Source organism: Anser cygnoides, chromosome 4 (genome assembly GCF_040182565.1).
Source record: "Anser cygnoides isolate HZ-2024a breed goose chromosome 4, Taihu_goose_T2T_genome, whole genome shotgun sequence".
In the NCBI taxonomy this organism is placed as follows: Eukaryota; Metazoa; Chordata; class Aves; order Anseriformes; family Anatidae; genus Anser; species Anser cygnoides.
The window spans coordinates 30,302,346-30,324,424 of NC_089876.1; the positions used below are offsets into that span (position 1 = coordinate 30,302,346).

Here is a 22,079-nt window from a genome sequence, read left to right on the forward strand (position 1 = left end):
CCTATATTAGAACTTGGTTGCATGTGGGATGAATAGCATCTGAAATGGTACCTCGGTTGCTGCTGCGGAATAACTCTCTGCAAAGTCATTGCAAGGAGTTTTGAACAGTTCCATACAGCAAAGGTGTCACCTCTGCAATTTTCCTTCAATTGAGAGGGAGACCTGGCATTTGTGCTAACTCTTCCTCCTCATAAAAACTCAATTCCTTGCACCCTTTATACTGAGAAAGGGGTATGCATGCTATGAAGGCTATTTGCACCACTCTGCTCTGTTATCATTCTTTCATGCTTTTTATCATTAACTCACAGATAGGAAAGTACTTTCAACAAAGCAAAAAATGTCTAGTGGACTTGTATTCTTATATTCTAATTGCATGACTTCATCACAGGCAACTTAGTACTGTTACTACAAATTGCAAACAACAGGCAAACCATTTTTTTCAAAATAAAATAAGGAAGTTTGATTGGGGGTGAATGTAGAAACTCTTCTGAGGCCATCTTAATTCTCAGCAAGAGAAAAGTCAATTCCATTCTAAACTAAATATCAAATGCTGAAGTAACTGTACAAAGCAGAAACAAAGCAGCAATACAAAACCAAAGCTGTGATACATGAAGGTAAACTTTTATACCTAGAGAATGCATAGAAACATGTTTAATTTATGGAGTCTTCATGATGACTAGCCAATCACTACACAGATGAAGAAAACAGAAGTTAAAAAAAGGTTTTGGATACACCCTATTTTGCATTAGGGAAAAAAACACAAGAAGAATGTGCACTGTCAGCCTATTAAAACCTTAAGAGATGCTTGGGCTGCTCAGTGAAGCAGTGGAACAGGTTGTTCAGAGAGGCTGAGCAGTTTTCATCCTCAGAGGTTTTCAGGATCAGATTGGATGAAGGCCTCAGCAACCCAGTCTGACCTCACAGCCAATCCAGTTTTGTGCAAGAGGTTGAGATGACCTCTACAGGTTCCAATCCAACATGATCTCGTGACTCTCTCCCCCTCATCCCAAATGAGGAAAAAGATCCAACAATTTAAAAAAAACAGGTCTCATGTAATTTGCATCCAAGAGCTATTTGTTGAGAAAAACTGCCAGTAATGTAAATTATTAATCAATTGTGAAATACTGAGTTCCATGAGACTATAGCTCAGAGCCTTATTTTAGTAAAAGACAAATGGTGTGACTGGACTTAAAAATGAGAAGGCCTTCATTTCCTCCTCTTCCTAAATGAATTGATCCTCCATCAGCTCATCCCTGTACAGGATGGTTTTACTTCCCTTGTTATTTCTTGCTTTGAGTAAAAAGCCTTCACAGCCAGGATGTTTCAAAACAAGGTTTTCTGTGACCTTGATAAAACAAGACAAATGGATAGCGTGTCAAAGACCTTGCTCCACCTGCCTTAGAAAAAGCACATCTCTAAGAATCTTACTTCATCGTCACCTTTCAGTTCCAAAGGAGAATTAGGAAAAGACAATACTGCAGCACGCTGCAAGCACATGGATGTCTATTAACACAACGTACCTTGATTGCCACCTATACCTTCAAAGGACCAGATTCCACTATGTCCCACTGGAGCAGCTAAGTTGCTCCCGATAACAGATGGAGTAGAAGTTCCAGTTTGTCTAATACGTGCAGACCGCTCAGTCCCAATTGGAACAGGAACTTTTCTGTCCTGAGAAACATTACTGGGCTTTTCCGATCCCAAGGACACTGCTGAGGGGGTGGGAGATGGTGCTCTTACTCCAGAAGACACTGACTGAGCAGGAGATTCTACAGAAAAACAACAAGTACATTTAGGAACAGCAGCCAGAACCCCCCCACACATTACTATAAGCCTGTCATTTAATGTCAAGCTATACACCAAAAATGAAAATGACTAGTTTGTTAGTGCCCTATTCATACAGCAGACATTTCAACATAATTTTAACAGTTGTACTTGCAAATCAGAGACATTCAACATTTATTTCTTACATAAAATGAGTACCACGCCCTGTCAGCTAGTGGACATGCACTGCAACAGACAGTTTAAAATCTTAACTAAGCATTACTGTGTATCAGCAATAGAGGATTTGAGCATAGCTGAAATAAACTAAAATGGTGGTGGTTGGGGTTTTTTTGGTTGTTTTTTTAATCGTGAGTTGTTCTGTGGGGTTTGTTTTCTTTTCATAATCGCCAGTAAAACTGATTAACTTATTCCCTGAAGAAACTGGCTTTTAACAGTTAATTTTTTTCTTTCCAGAAAACTCTGCTGCATAGCCAGAACTGCAGGAGCCAGTAATGGAGGAAGGTACCAGAACTTGCCCTAAGCGTCTTCCCCTGAAATACATTACACAGTTCTGCTTTAAAAAAAAAAAAAACTAATACCAACTCATCACCTGTAGAACTGGCTTCTGTAAAAATATCATTACGTGATTTACACTGCTCACACTTACAATAACACCCTCAAACCAAAATCCTTGACTCTTTTTTGCAAGGTGACTGAAAGAGTGCCATATATAGTAGTAGTCCAGTGCTAATTGCAACAAGAATAAGGAACTCCAAAAGCATGACAAAACCATAGCTACTAAAATTTTCTGATAGAAGTTTTGATTTCTAGCTGCCTTTTAAAAAAATCTCAATCTGTGGCTGCCTAAAGGTTTAGAAAACATCAAAAACCCTGAAGTTAAAAATAACCAGAGCCAGAAAAGCCTACCTAAAATAGGCAGTACTAGGCTGTTTTTTTCCTATTAATACAATAGCTTCTCAACTAGTTTCTTGCTGACTAGAACTCACCATTTGATGCTGATGAACATGGAGGCAATAAACTAAGTGGGGAAAAATGTTGTCTGTTAAAATTAGCAGCTGCAGGTGCTCCGCCAAGAGGTGTCCCAGGTGCATATATTTGACCTCCCGAAATGTTTGAGGCAAAGTTACCCAGGTGTGTAGAAGAAGGTGTTACAGGAGCATAGGGTGAATCCATACTGACAATACCTATGAGAGAAATTGGCAGAAGTGACTCCCATTATTGCCAGATCTCTATGAAAAAGGTCTCCCATGTCAGGGAAAAAACTAAGAAAGAAGGAAAACTTGTACCCAAACAGTTAAGATTTTCTGTTATTATTTTGCCAAGTAATTGGGAGTCTTAAGCTTCGTGCTCCACAAGTCTCAATAGTACCCATCAGTTGTGTTGTACATAAATCACCCATGACTCATGTTACCATGCAGATACCTCGAATGAAAATCAGTTAACGAACAGAATGCGTGTTCTGATTTAAGTGGACATCAGAAAGATAACTGTTTCATTATCTTGTAATTTAAATTTTTGTAGGTTCAATCAAGTGTGATTTTGTACAAGGGAAAACTGAGGTAATACTAAAAATTTGACGACTTTTTCCCATACACATTTCATTTTACTGGAAAATAATTTCTATATATACACCTTGACCAACACTGAAATGATTGTTTTTCCAATCCAGAGATCCATTTTCCTTCGCTTAATAAAAAGGCATCTCATTAAGACCAAGTGGCACCAGTTCTACAAGAGCAACTCACCTTAGCTGAGGTGTCCAAACTACAAGCAATATTATCCTCTTAATAGTCTCAATGAAGAAATGTAAAAATGAACAAGAGTTTTATGACCCAGTGAACAAAAAAGCTTTATGTCCAACTGCTGTGACAGTTGGATCATTTTCCTACTCAAAGCTATTTTTAAAAGTTTAATATTTGCAGTCATAGTTGGAAAAAAATATTTCACCACAAACAGGCAGAAGAATAGAATAGCACAGCAGCTGCCTCCTCTGCACCATCCCTTATGAAAATCCAACCTTTTCCATCAAGTTCTTCAGGTTCTCTCCTATGAACTGATGTGACACTCCCTGACTCTACAGACATTTCCAACCTCACCTATTGCTCCTACAGGCTTCCAAACTGTTGAGATCGTGGTATTACCATGGTCAGAGCACTGATTTTACTCAGAAACCTGATGGGCATACTCAAGTGATATATAGCATATGCACGTGCAAAAGCCCAAACAAATAAAAAAAAGATATTAAGTTGCCCAAAATGCATGGGTAGTTCCTCAAGAGCTCCTCAACACCATGATATTTACAGAGCATGAAAAACTAGCTGTTAAATTTCTCAGTTGAGAAGTGAAACTACACTACCATCCCAAAGATCCTACTAAAACAAGCACAGATGGTATGAACTGTGTGTGTACTTTCTGGGAGCTTCAGAACAAATTCTGTGACAACTCCTTGGCTTCTATTTGTGCAGAAGGCTAAAAATCTTGCTACAGAAGTCAGCAAGTCCATGAAATTATTACTTTTTAAAATTGAATTTAGTATTTAAGAGAATATACCTTCTCTCTAAGCCCACATTAAAACAGGGATTTATTTATTTATTTTTTAAATCAGCCTGACACTTTGAAGAGGGCATAAGTGTTTCTGTAGTCTAAGAACAAGCAACAAGTTATCACAAACCAGAATAGTTATTAGCTGGCGGCACAGAAAGAAGGTGGAAACAACAGCCAAGTGTTTTATTATCTCAGCTATTGCAGAAGAGTAGAGTGGAATGGAAAAGAATACAGCTTGACTTTTATCAAGCTCATCAGCTCCTAAATAGTTATGGGATTTGACAGGTGGCACTTAAAAGGAAGATGAACTCAGCTATGCCTACAGAAACAAGAACAATAAACTGTATTAGAGCATGCTTTCATTGCAGGGCAGACAGTGATTTACCACAAATGACCACAGAAGCCGAGGCAGAAAGTATTAAGTCTTCAAAATGAAAACACGCAGCAGTTATTAGAAGAATACATTATGAAGATACGAACACAAAACACAGACTTACCTGAGGGACTTGGAGCTGGCCTCTGTAATGGTGGCCTAAAACCTGGGGCTTTGGAAGTATCAGACTGATGTAAAGGATCTGAATTTGGCAAAAATGAAGACTTTCCTGACAGCATTGACTCTGGCGTTGTCTGAGATGAAACGACAGAACCACCCCAGAAGGCATGAGCAGACGTAGGACTGTTTTCGAACAACGTACTAAAGGGCCCAAATGGTAAAGTAGCACTGAAATTGTTACCCATGGACTTGTTTGCTGGATGGGCTGAATTTTGAGAAGCACTTTGTGTACTTAAGGTAGAAGGAAGCTGCACTGAAGAAGGAACGCTGTGGGGCCTTTTAATGTGATTAACATTGAGGACTGCGACAGAAGAATTTTGCACAGGAGCTGGATTCTTATGGACACCACCAGTTCCATGGACAGGCGGTCTGATGGCAGGGGTTTCCATCTTAGCTGCAGGCTGAGAAGACCCCATTGATGTCTGAGACATGGGATAGGACATCGGGGCATTTGTTGGACCTGCCACAGGAGCAGATGAGCTCGTTGCCACTAAATTGGGAGGCACAACCATTCGAGGATCTGGTGCAGGAACCTGAGGTTGCTGAAGAGGGGGTCTTGCCTCTTGCAGAGGAGTTCCTGGAGGCTGTTGATGAACAGGGTGCACAGAAGTACTCCCAGAACCTGTACTGGGCTGCCTACTGCTGGTCGAGCTGCTTGCTTCTACTGCTGGCGGACTACCCATTTCCTGATCAGATGAAGGTGCACCTTTATTCGGAGAGGTCGCTGCACAGTCTGAAGGACTGCTTCTAGAAACACCTGCCGGCTGTGCAGGAGGAGAAGGAGATGACGGGGAAGATGCAGGGTAGTGTTCTTTGGCAGTAGGAATTGGATATGTGGCATTCGTAGCCGCTGTGCTGGTGTTACTTGCTGTGGTTGTCACTGTGGTTGTTGTGGCATTTGACGTCTTCACAACTGTGACAAAAAGCTGCCTTCTGACTGAAGGTGAACTTGGACTGCCGTTTGCAGAAGAACCAGGCACAGTAGAAGCCACTGAACTTGTTGTAGCTGTTGGACTAGTTGTCAAAGAACTTGCCGAATTCACCTGAGAACCGCTGCTGTTCTGGCTGTTATGGCGAGGCACCATGTGAGGTTTAGGTGAGTTGGTAGCTCTTGCGGGGCTCAATGGCCTAACGGGAAACGGCCCCCACGTGGACTGAGCTGGTGGGAAAGTACCTCCAAAGTGGGTCATGGGCAACCGAGGTGGACGGATTTGCTGGAAAGTCTGAGCAGCGAGTAAAGCATGTGCAAACTGCGGAGGAGGATATGCTAATGGAAGAGAGACTTGGAAACCAGGCCTCACGTTATTCACTGGATTCTTAATGGTTTTGTGATTGGATGCTGAAGAAATTGCAGGCACGGTGAGTGCAGAGGCAGTCTGAGATGTTGATGAAGCAGCTACGGTGGTCACTTTGATCCCCACGAGAGAACTGTTAGCAGCTGTAGTGGTGGCAGGTGTTGATGACCCTATTTTGGAGTTCGCAGCAGAACTTTTCAAGCGGTTCTTTGGAATAAGTTCATCGATTTCTTTATCTGGGTCCTTAATCAGAGCATTAATCAACTGCGTGGCCTGTCTCGTCGATTCCGTGCCACCCCTATAGAACAAGAGGAGGGGAAAACGAAAGTGCATCTAAAACATTTACACACATTAAAGTGCTTCAAGCACAGTATCCAGCCTGTCTCCTGTCATACTAACAGACAGAAAAAAAACCTCTCAGGAGTGAGGTTGGCATTTTCTTGCTACTGACCGTTATTTAAGAAGCTCAAGTTGAGTACTCTAACCAAAAACAAAGCCTGCCTCGTCAGAAAGTTTACTTGTCTAAGTATGCCTACATATTTAGACATGCCCAAACAAGTACATTTCCACCTTCTCCACCTTGTCTTCAAAGTTTTCTTTTGTACAAAGGCAACCCGTGGTTCATCTCTGTTTCCCTCCACACCATTTGTCTCCACTAGCCTAAAGCAGCATCTGTTTTTTCCAAGGGACAATCAAGTCAAACCTTTCAATTTTTCTATACAGAAGCATGTTCTGCCAAGAGAAAATCCTCACAGGAACAAACAGATGGAGTGGCCTGCTTACCTTATTGTTATTATTCTATCTCCAGTTTTGTCCTTCTGTTTGTCGATATCTATGTGTGCTCCTGTGCACTCACGTATAGCATTGATGTTGCATCCTCCTCTGCCAATGACTCTGGATATGACAGTTGATGGAACAGAAACCTTCTTGGATCTATACAAAAAGAAATGACATTAGCTAGGAAACGCTTCAATAGCATGAAGAAAAGGGCAGATCAGCCACAAGAACATTATGAAGATTAAACCTACATAGCAAAAACTTGTTCTAGGAAGAACTGCATTCACTAACCCCAGAGAGGTGTACACTAATTAAAATGACCTGAAAAGGGACATATGTGAGGTTAAGTTAGGGGAAGGTTTTGCTTACCTTCTTACAACCTCCTTCCACCCTTCTTCCCTTTTCTGACCACGTTTAGGGCTAGCGATGGTTAGCTTTCCATTTGGAGAAGAAAGGGGAGAAGGACCAGATTTCGTGCAAGTAGACAAGGAATTACTCGTCACTTCGCTGATAACTTCAGACAACCTTTAAAAGAAAAGAAATTCTCTCAGTATGCAGGGTCACAAAGAAAACAACAAGAACGACTTCCTTTTGGCTCAATCTCCAGCCCACCAAAACTTCTCTTTCAGCACAAGGAACACAAAAATTAGAGTGCACAACCCAGGTTAATAACAACACTGGGTTAAAAGTAGGTTACCATCACTGCCCGTCCCCTAAAAAGAACTCAAGGGTTTACCTTCCTTTTCTAAAGCATGTGTGGTGTCAGCACCCACTACAAAATTGCAACATTGCTTATGCAGACTTAAATGATAGTTGTATCCCAGGAACTGGAATTTCCAAGGAATAAATTCCTACTGCTCAACCTTTCACCAAAACACCACAGGTCACGAAAAACCAAGTTATCTCAGTGTTAAGACCTTGGGTTCTTAAAGTACCATACAGTGGCTGAAATGATACACTGCATTTTAGAACAAGTACTGCTCACCAGCAGTTAAACTTGAGTATATCCAAATGGGTTTGGGTTCTAGAGCTAGCACAGAGGTCTCTGCATAACTCTATTACACTGATATAGTACAGCTCTTCAAAAGGCAGGAAAGTACTTCTAGACTGTCTCCAGCTCAAACCTTTATATTAAAGCCAGAGCAGCCTTAGGCAAGCCTGGAAGAGGAAGACAGCAAAAAAAGCAAAGCAGCTACCACATAGCACAAAAAGCATTGTATTAAGAGGAGGTGGCTTCAACTGAGATGCTTACATCTCCCAGTAACCTAACAGTTCTCTTAGTTTCATATCCACGATCATGACTCCCCCTTCAGAGCCTACTACTCAGTTCATAGTCAAACTGCAAAAGTTATTACACTCCTCACGCACAACAGCAAAGACACAGGGCCTTGTTCACTTCCTAACGAATAATTTAAATATGCCATGTCCACAGAACTAAGTGCGCAACTTGCAAATGTCAGGCAACAACCACTTTAAATAGGCATACATTGTCACAGCAACTTACTTGATAGATGATTTGCCAGTAACTGCTTTCCTCTCGTCCTTTGGGCAAGTGACAAGGACCGATGGTTGCTTTTTGTTGCTCTGTGTGTTAGTACCGGCTGTGGAAGAATGATTGTCACTTTTGTGGCTGCTGTTGCTATTGCTGCTTTCATCGCTACAGCTGGAAATCCTCATGTTGTCACTATCACCACTTTCACTAGTACTGCTGCTCTTAGATTCACCATTCACTTTTTCTGGTTGGCCATAGGAAATTGGGAGCTGGTCATCAAATATGATCTGAACATTATCAGGGGCTACTTTGTTTTTCCTGTTTTTCCTTTTGGAGCTTGTTGTGGTGATGGTATTATTCCTTTTCCCATGAGAACCTGCTAAAGTCGTCCAAGTTGCAGATATACCTATGGTGGTTGTAGTGGTAGCACTAGGAGGTTCCATTGGGACCTCTGGATCATCTGATGGAAGAATAAAAAACCATCACTAATTCAGCTGGCTTGAGGAAGCCTGTGTGGTTGTGTGTCCCAAATCACACTTGTCATGTCAAATGACTCATTAGCAACCTTAAAAGAAACAAGCAGAACCACTAACTAAGCAAACATTTGTAAAACTAGCATACATGTCATAAAATGGAGCCTCTCCCCTGATTACGGTAACTCATCTAGTATTTCTTTCTGATCTTGGAACAAACGTGAAACTAAAATCAGACGTGGAAGACAGCAACAGAAGCAATTACAGTACAAACAAACATGAAACCACAGAAACAAAGTTGTCAAGTACTCCTTTTTCTTTTAGCCTACCAGAGTCATGGAACTATCAGTGAAGACCATTTCTCAGCACAACATATGAGATGAAGCTCAGGACAGAAAAGAGCCAGTATTTGAATGGATTAAAAAAATGGCACACATTTGGAATTTTAATGTTGCTTGTTTTTTTCACTTGATCCAAATTATCATTCAGTTTGTGAGCTAAAGAGTTATTTGGCCAAGTTTCAAGTATCGGGACCTGGAAGAAGAAACATGCTCAAGTCTTCCCTGTGGTAAACTTAACCAGTAACTCTCACTGAAGCTTCTGTCAGCAGTCTCTAGCCACACCAAGACACTGGAGAAGTCATCACGCTCATCTATGGGTTTCACAGAAAACGTAACCAGAATGTAAGCAAAAGCAAAGCTCAGCAGGTCATAAAGACTGTATTCAAGTTTTGACAAGAAAAGCCACTGGAATACTGGAAATAGAATCAGACGCATGTTTCACAAACAAGGCAAATGGTTTACATCACCTTCAGCTTTTAGCTTCTCTTTCTCCTGAGCAGCTTGAAGTTCAAAATTCTCTTTGTTTTTTGCTTCTATTTCTTCTAGCTTTCTTCTTTGTTCTTCTTTTTTCTTCCTCCTTTTCTCCTTTCTTTTCTCTCTTTTGGCAGCCAGAGCCAATCTCCTGCTTTCTTCCCGCAGCTACAAGTCAAGCACATTGAACAGTATTACAGGATGGACCATGCATTTCAAGAAATGTAGATGCCTTTTGTTTCCTAAGAAGCTGAACTTGTGTTTTAGGCTAACACATTTAAGAAGCCAAAGCTCAATTCCGTGATCTATATATATTTCTACACATTTACATCTTCCAAACAGATTGTTCACTCATGTTAACAGAAGGTTAGTGTAGAAATACAGAACACTACACAAAATAAGCAAGTTATCTAAAATGATTTTTCGGGATTCTTTACGCAACCTTGTGCATCTCAGCAGTACAGTCCAAGCACATGTGTCCCTTTCAAATATTAGAACATGAAATGTCTTCTGCTAGCTTGGGTACAAAATGTGCACTCATTTGACACTACACTTCTACTTAGATTTTTCCATAACATTTTTACTACAGTACGATGGCTTCCAAGAACATGATTAGTGTATTTTACTGTATTAAAAGACAAAACAGGCTTTAGACCTAAAATCCATACCAATGTGACTGGAAAATGCTCACCTCCAATGCACCTGGCAAAAATACTCTACTTAAAAATCATTTTTTGGTACAATACTACAGAGGAAATTGCTTTATCAGTCTCTTGATCCAATGAATCAGAGTCAGGAGTAAAGTACGAAGACAACCTTAATAACCGTATGTTCATCTCTAGACATTCCAACTACAATGATTACACATACTCCTATAATTCAATACAGACTTTCACAGATCTTAGGATCTTGAAGGAAGGTGAAACTGGAATTTTAATCAAATAAATATTCACAACTCCAAACTCTTGACTTGCCTTTTCCAAGTCCAGCTCTTCTAAAAGAATGCTTGCATTTTTGTTGGCTTCAGCAGCCTGTCTATCTTTGGCTTGAACAATTGATTCCATACACAGGTGGCACTTCTTCAGCATCTCCTAAAATGATAAAGTCCATGAACCTTCTAATTGAAGAAATAAAATGGCATGTGTTTGAATATACATTCTCAAGCTTACACTAGTGATTTACTGACTGCTTCATTACTTGCGCATGAGATTTTTAAGGGAGAAAAGTTTTGCATTATGCCACTGCAGTACTATCACAAACATCCACGTTAATACTAAGTTAACCTCTCATAGGTAAATAAGCTGCAAAATATTCATTTATTGATTTTTTGAATGAGTAGTGACATAGCACCATCACAGAGATGGAATTTATTTTCCTTCCTTTCCAGAATAAGACCATAATGCCAACTGCAAATTGTTAAAAAGGCTGACAAAGTAGCCTTCCCTGTCCCCCCCAACACTTGGGAAATATTTCTGTATTATAGTACTACTCACTAACGTATATTAGTTGGATGGTAGTAAATAGGCTTAAATGCATAGGGTAGCCAGCATCATGCAAGTGACCATTGGTCACTGCTACTGGCAATAAAACACGTATCTATTTAAACATTTGCCCTTCTTCAGCCTCAACATGCTCATAACAAATTGAACCCCATAAAGAAATATTATGGCCACATTTCTCCACCAGTTGCTCTCCTTATTTCTATTTCTTATTTACAAAATACTTCTTTGCCCTGGTCACGTAGGCTGAAGGGCCACCTAATAAGCTGTTTAAAAAAAAAAGCTTTACTGTGAAGTATGGTTTCAATTTTCCTTCTTGCACAAGCTTGAATGTAAGTGTGAAGCTTCATACTTAAGCTCACTCTCTTGGCAGAAGTTAATTACCTCTACCTCACTGCAAAACCATCATAAATTCAATAGAAACATACTCAACAGGAGGAATTCAGAGCAGTCTGAGGAAAGGACAGGGAGAACACTTGAAAATAAGCATGCACATTAAACAACACTGCCCTTACTACTCCATTCACATCACAAAGGTTTACTAAGTTACAGTGGCTGCGTGCTCCCATTTTTTCCATGCATTTTCCCCTGAACACTTTTCAAAGGGACTTATCATTTGGCTGAAATTCGGTGCGCCAAGCTAAAGAGTACTCAAAATATCTACTCTAAAGCTGAGTAACAGTACTGTTCCTTCTGAAATATTTTCTTTCTTACAATCTTACCTTATCGGTAATAGTTGCTATGTACCTCATACATTCCGAATCTGATGGAAACTGGTTTACTTCTTTTACTAGGTAGCGCACCACTTTTACATGACCCTAAAAAAAAGAAATACACAAGTAATTAAAGAATCTGTTCTCAAGTTGGTCTTGGTACAACTGTACTTTCATACACTTCTATATTTTATTTTTGGTAGTTTTCAAATGCCTGGCTCTGGCAACGTAAAGCTATAAATTGGAAATGACTGTAGGAATCTACTACAGCACTTGAACTACACTCATATGCAAAGAATCATCTCAAGTTAAGTTGGACTAAATCAAAGTTAGTCTGTAAAGTGCTCATTCTCTCTTGCGTAAGAATCCAATCCAATTTTTATAAGTTATTTTTCTAGTTCTACGTCATATCACACCTCTTCACACCAATACATTGCCACCCATTTTCTCCTCTCTGACCCATGAGAACCAGACTGTACGATGCCCATCAAGCAAACTTCTACTAGAATTTAACACAGACACTATACAGGTGAGATATATACTTGTTTTTGAACATTCAACGCTAAATATTAAAACTACTTCACATTTTTGAAAACACAGCTTGTCAGTTGTGTTCTATTTATTCCCACTATGTACAAATGATCAAGACAGTATTAATCAAGACCAAAGCTTAACTTCTCATTCTACCTTTCGAAAGGCTGCCATAAGAGGAGTTATTTTCCTGTTATCAGCAGCATCCACATCTGCTCCAGCTTGAACTAGCAGTTGGACAACATCTAGATGCCCTCCATTTGCTGCCAGCCACAGTGGAGTATTCCCCTTCTTGTTACGCACGTCTATGTGAGCTCCTCTACAAAAACAAATATGTTCAATCAAAACAGTGAATCAGATTGTAGTTACTTACATCAACCGGACTTGCAAAAAATTCATGCAACACCTAAGAACATTAGGCTAATTTGATAACCACTTGAACAGAAAACATGCATCCACAGTGCTTCAGCTTCTGAAATTATACTTTTAGTTTCTCTGATGCTGTTAAGAACCCACAGTTGGCCTAAAAATCATTTTAATACTCTGAATCTTACTGTTTGTCAGCTGTCAAAAGATTTGACAATTACCTCATTAACTCCCACCCATTAGTACACTCTATTCCTCAATAACTTACTGAGAACAACTTGTGAGGTTGCAAGTGCAAGCAAAGAGCTGGTGCCGCTACTTGGAAAGTGTCGTAACCAAAAGTTGCTCAAGCAACAATTACTCTGAATATGCTTTGTGATCAATCTATCTCAAAAAAAATAATAATGTGCACATATTTTGCTTTTTACTGGTTTTACACTGCTATCTAAAATGGAGGTATCAGGTGTACATGTATCATAAAGGTGAACTTCACAAGAAACTGTTTATTGCCAACATTTACAAGTCAGGGAGACAGAATAAGCTTAGTCCGTCTGCTCAGGCAAACAAGAACACTAAACAGAACTTTCCTTGTTCACTCTTGTTAAATAAAATTACGTAGTTACTAATGGTCAACAGACAGAACCTTTCCTATTCCTTACTACAGCGTAGATTGGAACATAGAGGTTAGAGAAGAGCACATTCAGGATCATCTTTAAGCAGCACACTTTCAAATACAGAATCACAGAATTCTAGGGGTTGGAAAGGACACAGTACCTGCTAATAAGAAGCTCACAGAATTTGTAGTGCCCTTTGTCTGCTGCAATGGTTAAAGCTGTATCTCTTGAGGAAGGTACTGGAGGAGCATTTACATCTGCACCTTTGTCCAGCAGAACTCTGCCCACTTCTGCATATCCACCAGAAGCTGCTTCCATTAATGGTGTGAGACCAGTCTATGACAAGCAAGCAGAAAAAACAAGCTATGAGTTTGAAGGAAGTGGGGGGTAGGTTCACTTAAGAGCTAGGACTAATTTCTACTTCCAGAAGCATATTTCAAGTTCTGCTATAGAGCCTCTAATTGTTACCTGGCCAATTTTGTAATAGCTTAGTGTTTTGTAGGAGCAATCCTCTTCAGCTGCACCGAGAAGAGCTTTCACCAAGCAGCACTTGGGAGGAAAGACACAGTGCACAGTGCCCTTCTGCTGCTGCAGTGTTGACAGACACTCAAAACCCGCTGCTGTCACATTATCTCAGAACCAACACAACCAACCTTATACAGCTAAGGATCAGCGAAGTACCACACGTGACGTTGTACACATGATGCAAACCCCATTTTCTACCTTCATTAAGAGATCCTATGTAGCAACATCCAGAAAATGCCTGGCCAGGTCAAGGGCACATTAACTTTAGCAAGGAGGATACCTACCATCAGCAAGCACTGAACAGCTCCCTCTGAGCTTCTCCTTGGCAATAACTACAAACAGGGGAAAAGGAGAACAGGATGCCACATCTATGGCAGGTCTGTGTGGGTTTTTTCTTTTCTTCCTCTCCTTTTAATTTAGTTTTCAGTATTCTAGTAATTTTTCTACTAAACAGTCTTCCCTGCAGTTTCAAGAGCTGGGATCAACGGACAGACTCACAGAAACACAAATTTCCATTTCAATTCTGTTACCGCTGTGGATAGAAGCAGCTAGACAGATTAGACCATGAGCATAACCACCTAGATCAAGAATCTTGACTTTTTGAATTAAATTCTTATGTTTTTTTCAGGTTAATGGATTACTTGTCTTAGGCTTGTAAGCACCTGAAGATGAAATAAGACTTCAGAAGAACTGCTTCTCTTTCAATGAGCTGTATATGCATAGAAATAGTAGGTCTTCAAATACAGCCATTATTGTGACATTGTCTTTTTGTCAGTGTCAGAAATACTGAATTGAGCTATGGCTGATGTGGACTTGGCCAGTTCTGTTCACTTCCAAGGGGCATGCATAAAAGACAAGGGAGTCATCAGATGACCACAGTGACGTCAAGACTTTCAAGCATATCTTTCTGAAGGTGTATTTGCTTCTTACCTTAGCTCTATGTTCCACATTAGCTTTTCTATCAAGTAGCAGGCTAACCACTTCAGTTCTCCCTTGGAAACAAGCTAGAGTCAGTGCCGTATTTCTATTGGTCTCTATCTGGGCATTTATATCAGAGCCCATATCCAGTAATAACTTCACAGCAGCAGTGTGCCCATTCATGGCTGCCAACATTAAGGGAGAAATGCCCAATTTGCTACCAGTTCTGAAAGGGGAGAAAAAAAGCTTTAATCAATCACATATCTGAAATGACTTGAACAGAAAGAGTGAAAACAGAGTACTTAACCAAGAGTGAAAGTCTACTAAGCAACTACTACTGAAATAACAAAAGGTTCTTGATAGCAGCTTTGGACAAATACTTCCATTTAAAAGGTAACAGGTATGTTGCATTTTAATTGCTCTAAATTCCAAGGTCTCTCTTATCAGGAGCTTAACTTTTGCTTTAACGTTTTGACTTGTACAGTGCATGGCTGAGCTACTTTCTCCCATTCAATGGATGCAAGAAGCATTACATACATGCAAACACACATAGACAATCTTTCCTTAAACTGGGCATCAGGAACAAAAACCTTCTCTTATTTAACCCAGAAGTAATTTCAAACTGGGAAGTCAAACCAGATCAAGAAGAAATATTTCTATCTTGAATCAAGGACAACTGATATAATATGATATAGGACAGAAGTTATCAAAATACAGAGGGAGATGGAAGTTAAGCAAGCATTAGAAAAATCACAATCAAAACCCTTCCTTTCTACCTGAAGCCTAATACAGGTAAGATAATACATTGCTTGCTTTCATGTAATAAACAATAATTTGTTCTACTTAATTATCAAGAAAACCTTTTGGAACGTGTAAAGACCATGAAGAAGCAGTGAAAAGGAAACTTGCCTGGAATTGATTTCTGCCCCAGCATTTAGCAGAATCTTGATAATGTTCACATAGCCACCAGAAGCAGCAAGGCTTAAAGGTGTGTAATCCGAAACATTTCTGTGCTCTTTGTTTGCCCCTCGAGCTAGCAGCAACTCCACCACCTGCAGTGTTTTGAAAAATAACATCTTGTTTTCTCTCAAACTTGCAAATCTGACAAATCTATCCAGGGCTTTTCAAAACCTAAATATACTGTTGACATCTCCCAGAGAGGAAGCAATTTTCACAGAATCATCTAGGTTGGAAGAGACCTCCAAGATCCCCTAGTCCAACCTCTGACCTAACACCAACAAGCCATCCACTAAACCATATCACTAAGCTCTACATCTAAACGTCTCTTAAAGACCTCCAGGGATGGTGACTCCACCACTTCCCTGGGCAGCCTATTCCAATGCCTAACAACCCTTTCAGTAAAGAAGTTCTTCCTAATATCCAACCTAAACCTCCCCTGGCACAGCTTTTGCCCATTCCCCCTCGTGCTGTCACCAGGCACGTGGGAGAATAGACCAACCCCCACCTCGCTACAGCCCCCTTTAAGGTAACTGTAGAGAGCAATAAGGTCGCCCCTGAGCCTCCTCTTCTCCAGGCTGGACAATCCCAGCTCCCTCAGCCGCTCCTCGTAAGACTTGTTCTCTAGACCCCTCACCAGCCAGTAAAAATGAACACTGAGGTGAAAACCCTCTGTGTTATCCCCAATCCAATAATGTATCACTTGTTCCACTTTCATCTTACAAGCATAAAACGTGTTTTGATTGGTCCCACAGAGCTGAAGCCAAAAGTTTTTTCATTACAAAATTGACTTGAAATCAGATATCTGACATCATCTGAATGGCAATAAAAAGCCTGAAGAGCTAGCAACTTTTAGTAACATTTTGTCTAAGGAAGTAATCATCTAGCAAAACCACAGTATTCTGCACCAGGTTCTATAGCTTCCCTTGGGGCCTTTGCAACCCAAATAGAAGCATTAACAGAAACAAACGCTTGAAATTTGTAAAAAAAAAAAAAAAAAAAAACAAAAAACAAAAAACGTTATTTGTTTCTGATCATTTGTGTTCTGATTTTCTTCTGCAGTCACAGAACACAGTATTTCTGATAATATTAGAAAGACTTCCCTTTACTTCTGATCAATCATTTGAAAAATGGTTTGGTATTGTTATTATTTTTAACTGTAGAGATCTACAGTACTCTGATATCCTATGTCCTGTGCAGAATCAACACATTCCTTTGGCTCCTATATGGAGCCCATTCATGCCTAGCTCCAGCTTCTCAACAGGAACATTTATCCCATTTACTTTCCTATTCACATCTAATTAAGCTAGTAAAAACCCTATAACTAGCCCCTGGTTATAAGGTCTGTTGCAGAGCTCTGGTCCAGCCTATTAAAACAGAAAAAGAAATTTATCACACGTTGCAATACACAACTTGAAAAATGTTAAGCTCTTTGCATCTTTTTTAAAAAACACCATCCTGAAACAGCATGGCGAATTAAGTTACTACAGATATGCTGGAAAATACTTGGGTATACTGACACAAAACATCATCTACAACCTGCTTTTGAAGACTTAAGTTTTACGTCACCTCTTGTCTCCCTCCTGAACAAGCCAAAGACAAGGGAGTGTCCTTGGTTCTCTCCGACTGGGCTTCAATATCAGCTCCATTATCAAGTAAAATTTCAACAACACCCACATGGCCTGCTGTGGCAGCCAAAATAAGTGGAGTAAATCCTAGAATGAAAAAGTATGTTTGAAGAACATGCATTTGTAACTTCAGGTTAAGTGACATACGTTAAACCACCAAGAAAGCAAGCCTAAAAGCTTCACATAAACACTACATTTATTGTCTATTTATTTACTGTGGTACACTGGAAGACTAGAATTGGTCTGTACTGCCATAGCAAAATACCTACCTTTCTTGTCCCTGTGTTCAATATTGGCTCCTCTCTCTAGCAGTGTTTGTACTAGTTCCTCGTGGCCACCGGCACAAGCAAGTGTCAATGCGGTGTCATGATTACTCTCAGTCTAGAAGAAACAGACATCGTATACAAGATAAATAATTCCTTTTAAGGTACAAACTCTGTTATAAGGCCTAATTAGCCAAAGTACGACTGTATCTACAACAAAAACTTTTTGTAAGCTTAAGACCCATCTACTGATCAAGTACCTCAGTTTACTTTTGTGTTCAATTTCATAACAGGATTCCACTACTCAAGACAACTCTGTTGGTAGATTTAAGAATACCTGACAAGAACTGAGATTGCTCAAAACCAGATTTCATCAGTGAGAGTATAGTTTTCGTTTTGCCTAACTCTACTATGACCCAGGATAGTTCAAAACCAAGCCCAGTACTGATATGCATTGTCGTCTACCAAGGAGGCACATCAGGTTACGGCAGGAGAAGCAATCTCCTGCAGAAACCAAGCCCATTGCCATGAGTGGCTGAACTAGCTAGAACTGGTTTCCCAGAGACTTCTCTCGCTAAACCACAATAATCTCTTGTTGCAATCCACAACAATCCACCCTCCCTCTTATTCACCCTGCCTGTATCTCAGCCGTAACATCTTAACCATGTTACGCACAGTCTAGAACCATATAAATACACATGCAAGGTAGCATGCGCTTTTTTTGATGGCCAGCTAGCTGCAATTCAATATAAAGAAGCAGCTTTTAAAGTTATCTTCAATAAATATGTCTTCTCTATAAGTAGGAAGGAGAACTCTTATTTCCTCTTGCTAAAACAAGTACAAAAATGATTGTTTCTTTCAATACTTTCATGCTTCTGTCAAGTTTAGTGGTCACTGGCCACCAACTTGAAGCGCAACTGGGAAAAGCGGTGTACAAGTTGTAAATCTTGTTTTTGTCTTCAGAAATCATGCCCCAAAAGTATTTAGAAGAAAAAGAAATACAAAGTGTTTGATTATTCAATGACTTTGCCTTTTGTTCAGCTAGAGCACTGAGGAAAGTGGGTTGCAACTCTCCAGAGAGTTGTGCCGGCTTTCCAAAAGCAGCTCATCAAGTCCCTAGAATCCAATTCATTATACAACAGAGCTGTTTACTGTATATGAATTACTCAGGACACAGAGGCAAAACAGCTACACATCTGTGCTGCAGTGCCAATGGAAGGCTTACCTGGGCATCAATATCTATAGCAGGGTAGATTGGTAGCATGGCTGAAGGAGAAATGATAGGACTTGGAGTTGGCGTCTGAGGCTGGGAGACAGAAGTTGCAATGCTGTGGGTAGGAGTGTTTGACATTGCAGATGCTCTTCCACTCACTGCTGTTAAACAGAATAATTACACTTAGTAAAGGCAAAAATTTTACCTCGCATTTTTAACATGACAATAAGCAACCAGTGGGACCAAACTCCCACCGACCTAAATCCCCAAATACTTTATTATTCACAAATACATATTTTCCACACATTTATCACAATCTTTGATCCCTCAAATCTTTGAATTTATCAATTACAAAAAAGTTTATCTATATTAGGTCACCAAAGATATATGTAAGTATTAGATTGTCATGTTTTCTAGATGCCCACTACAGAATAGATATACTTATATGTGTATATATATATACACACACATACTTATATATATATATATATATATATATATATATAAAAAATCTTTCCTACAAGTCATTCATTATTTGGACCAGGAGTTACATACCTTTAAAAGCTGAACTGCGAAACAAGTCAAATCAATGGTTATCTATGCATTTTTTTTTCCTTAAAACAGCTTAAGGATTCCCATGTAGAAGTCCAACTACCTCCCCCACTCCCACCACCTTCCCCAAACATCACAAAAAAGCAGCAGAGCTAGCACCAGGATGCTCACATGGCAGACCTTGTTGAAACTAGTTAAATAGAAGCTTCTTAACAGCCATTTTGCAGAGACTTTGGTCAAAGAGGTTAGGACAAGCAAAAGGTAATACCATTTTACAGTTTATGACAGTATATCGACATGACACAAAATAGCACCAACCGCCACACTTCCCTGAAATTCATTTCATACATATAACGGTTACAAGTAGCGAGGTAACTTGATACTAAAACAGCCTTTGGGGGAAAAAAATAATCCAGTTTTCCTTAAAGGAATTCAGTGTTTTTTCTTCATGATTTTTCTCCCATATTTTTACAAGTCTTTATCTGGTATGATCAGCAAAAGGAGAAAGTGAAGTGCTATACTATTCTCCTGTTAAGCTCACAAAAGGACCTTTAACTGCAAATGAAAGAAATATGGTTTACACATTGTCCACGCTCATTGAATACACAACACTGAATAACCTTACAGAATACTGAAATAACGCCCCTTTACATTATCCCCAACTTTTGGGGTCACATTTATTTTTCAAATAGGTTTAGTAATCAGCCGTGTCCCAGATTACCACCCATGGTTACTTGCTCTAAAATTTAGTTAGAAGGGATAACATTTTCAACAGATGTCACAAAAATTTTACCATAACATGCCTATCGTGCCAACTCCCTTCTCTACAAGGCAGCTGTGTTTTGAATCCATTACTAATTTGATTTCTGGACTTCCTATAACAAATCCCAGCAAAAAAGCTAACAAATGCCATTGAAAGGAAACAAAGAAACTCCTACTCATGGCATAAAAAATACGCTTAACCTTATATTTAAGACTAAAACAAGACCCAACCTCCGTTGATGTTCATATCTAAACACCTTTTGAAGTATGTTCTCATCTTACAAGAAAAAAAATCAAACTAGGTATGGATTAAAAGAAAAATGCAGATGCTGAACCAAAGTTGACTGACGTAAGGTCAAAAACTGTGGCGTACTGGAACTCTGTATTGTACAGAGCTAATTCAAGTCTCATCTAATATTATTCAGCAGAGAGTCTACTTTAAACTCATCTATTTTCTGATGCTTGTTGTAAAGAGATATAACCTCATTAATAACACAACAGCCCATTTCTTTCATAGAAAATAAGAATGTTTGAACTTTTGTTCCCATATTTACACACGGCCATAATGAATAATTGTGGAGGAAAAAAAAGAACAAGTTTGCCTTTCTCCAAGATCTAGGAGAAAGCGCTATCAGCTTAAACAGTAATGGAATGAAAAAAACAGTTCTTGACTCTCAGATCTGGTCCCGAGGGACCAGAAAAAGATGGTAAAATGAACCCAAGAAAAATGGGAAACCTGCTACAGTAGCACAAGGGATTTCTACAGCTGCTGAGGATTACTGCTGGAACCCCAATAGGAGCTGGGGAGTATGCACTGCATTACGCACTGCATTACAGGAGCCACTACTAACACTATCAGCATTTTTAAAAAATTAAGAAAAAAAATCAAGCTAGTCAGGCAAATCAATTCAGGTAAAGCCTCTTATACCAATGGCATTGCACTGGAAGGAGAGGGCAGGGGGAAAGAGGTGTTTAAAAGCCAACACCTTGCTCGCCAGGGAAGAAAACTTTTATTGTACAATCCATGTGCAAATGTTTTTATGAATGCTAGCAGAAAAGACCATCAACATGCATGGTGGCTTACAGTTCTCACATTAAATATATCTCAAGTGTGCTTCAGAAATAACTCACAGATATATAAACAGTTCATATCCCTGAAGTACATTTCACTGAAGTATTATTTTTTATGGCTAACAACTTGGATTATTTTTCTTTAAACATCACCTATGCAGAGTTCTTACTTCTAATCAACATGCCAAGTGCAGTAACTAGAACCTTGACTGTGTCCAAACAGAAATATTAGATATTTTCAATAAACGAAAAGGTTTTTACACCAGTCTTGAACAGTGAAATAGACCAACTAGCTTTATCTTGAAGTAAATCTAAACACATTGACAGCTAAAGCTTCATACTTCCCTTCTGCGCCTCCATCTGCTTTAGTAGACCAGTTGCAATATTTAACAAATTCTGCACTTCCAACATTAGACCCTCATAACTGTATGGCTGGGATACTGATGTCTTCAAAGCTAGTTCACAATTCAAGCATTTTAGTATACACTTGCTTTGGTACAGGACCAACTACCAATCTTAATAACATGATGATACAAGGTAAAACTCTGAGAATTTTAATTGTCAGCTTATATCACCCCAAGCACCACTTGACTACCCTAACTGAAGTCTTGGCATTTGTTAAGATACTGGGCTATCAGTTATGTACTTATTGCCATTAGTAGCATTGTTGCTTTTCACCCTGGTTTCTCTCTGGACATCTCAACTTTTCCTTAGCTCACATAAAAAAAGGACATCG

The 22,079-nt window shown here is 39.5% G+C and overlaps 1 protein-coding gene across 6 annotated transcripts in view; it reads right to left on the minus strand.

The window, feature by feature from the left end:
• ANKRD17 (ankyrin repeat domain 17) overlaps positions 1–22,079 on the minus strand; it is an 86,467-nt gene that overhangs the window by 3,717 nt on the left and 60,671 nt on the right. For 3 of the 6 annotated variants that reach the window (XM_048074403.2, XM_048074407.2, XM_048074406.2), the window contains 16 exons: positions 18,971–19,119; positions 17,752–17,863; positions 17,424–17,569; positions 15,807–15,949; positions 14,910–15,123; positions 13,615–13,790; positions 12,631–12,793; positions 11,953–12,048; positions 10,706–10,822; positions 9,728–9,899; positions 8,459–8,906; positions 7,324–7,479; positions 6,961–7,110; positions 4,827–6,475; positions 2,772–2,969; positions 1,521–1,769 (listed from right to left, as the gene is read on the minus strand). In XM_048074403.2, the coding sequence (XP_047930360.1) occupies positions 1,521–1,769; positions 2,772–2,969; positions 4,827–6,475; positions 6,961–7,110; positions 7,324–7,479; positions 8,459–8,906; positions 9,728–9,899; positions 10,706–10,822; positions 11,953–12,048; positions 12,631–12,793; positions 13,615–13,790; positions 14,910–15,123; positions 15,807–15,949; positions 17,424–17,569; positions 17,752–17,863; positions 18,971–19,119 (4,338 nt within the window). The remainder of the gene's footprint in view (positions 1–1,520; positions 1,770–2,771; positions 2,970–4,826; positions 6,476–6,960; positions 7,111–7,323; positions 7,480–8,458; positions 8,907–9,727; positions 9,900–10,705; positions 10,823–11,952; positions 12,049–12,630; positions 12,794–13,614; positions 13,791–14,909; positions 15,124–15,806; positions 15,950–17,423; positions 17,570–17,751; positions 17,864–18,970; positions 19,120–22,079) is intronic. The other 3 variants (XM_048074404.2, XM_048074408.2, XM_048074405.2) reach the window with 2 other exon arrangements.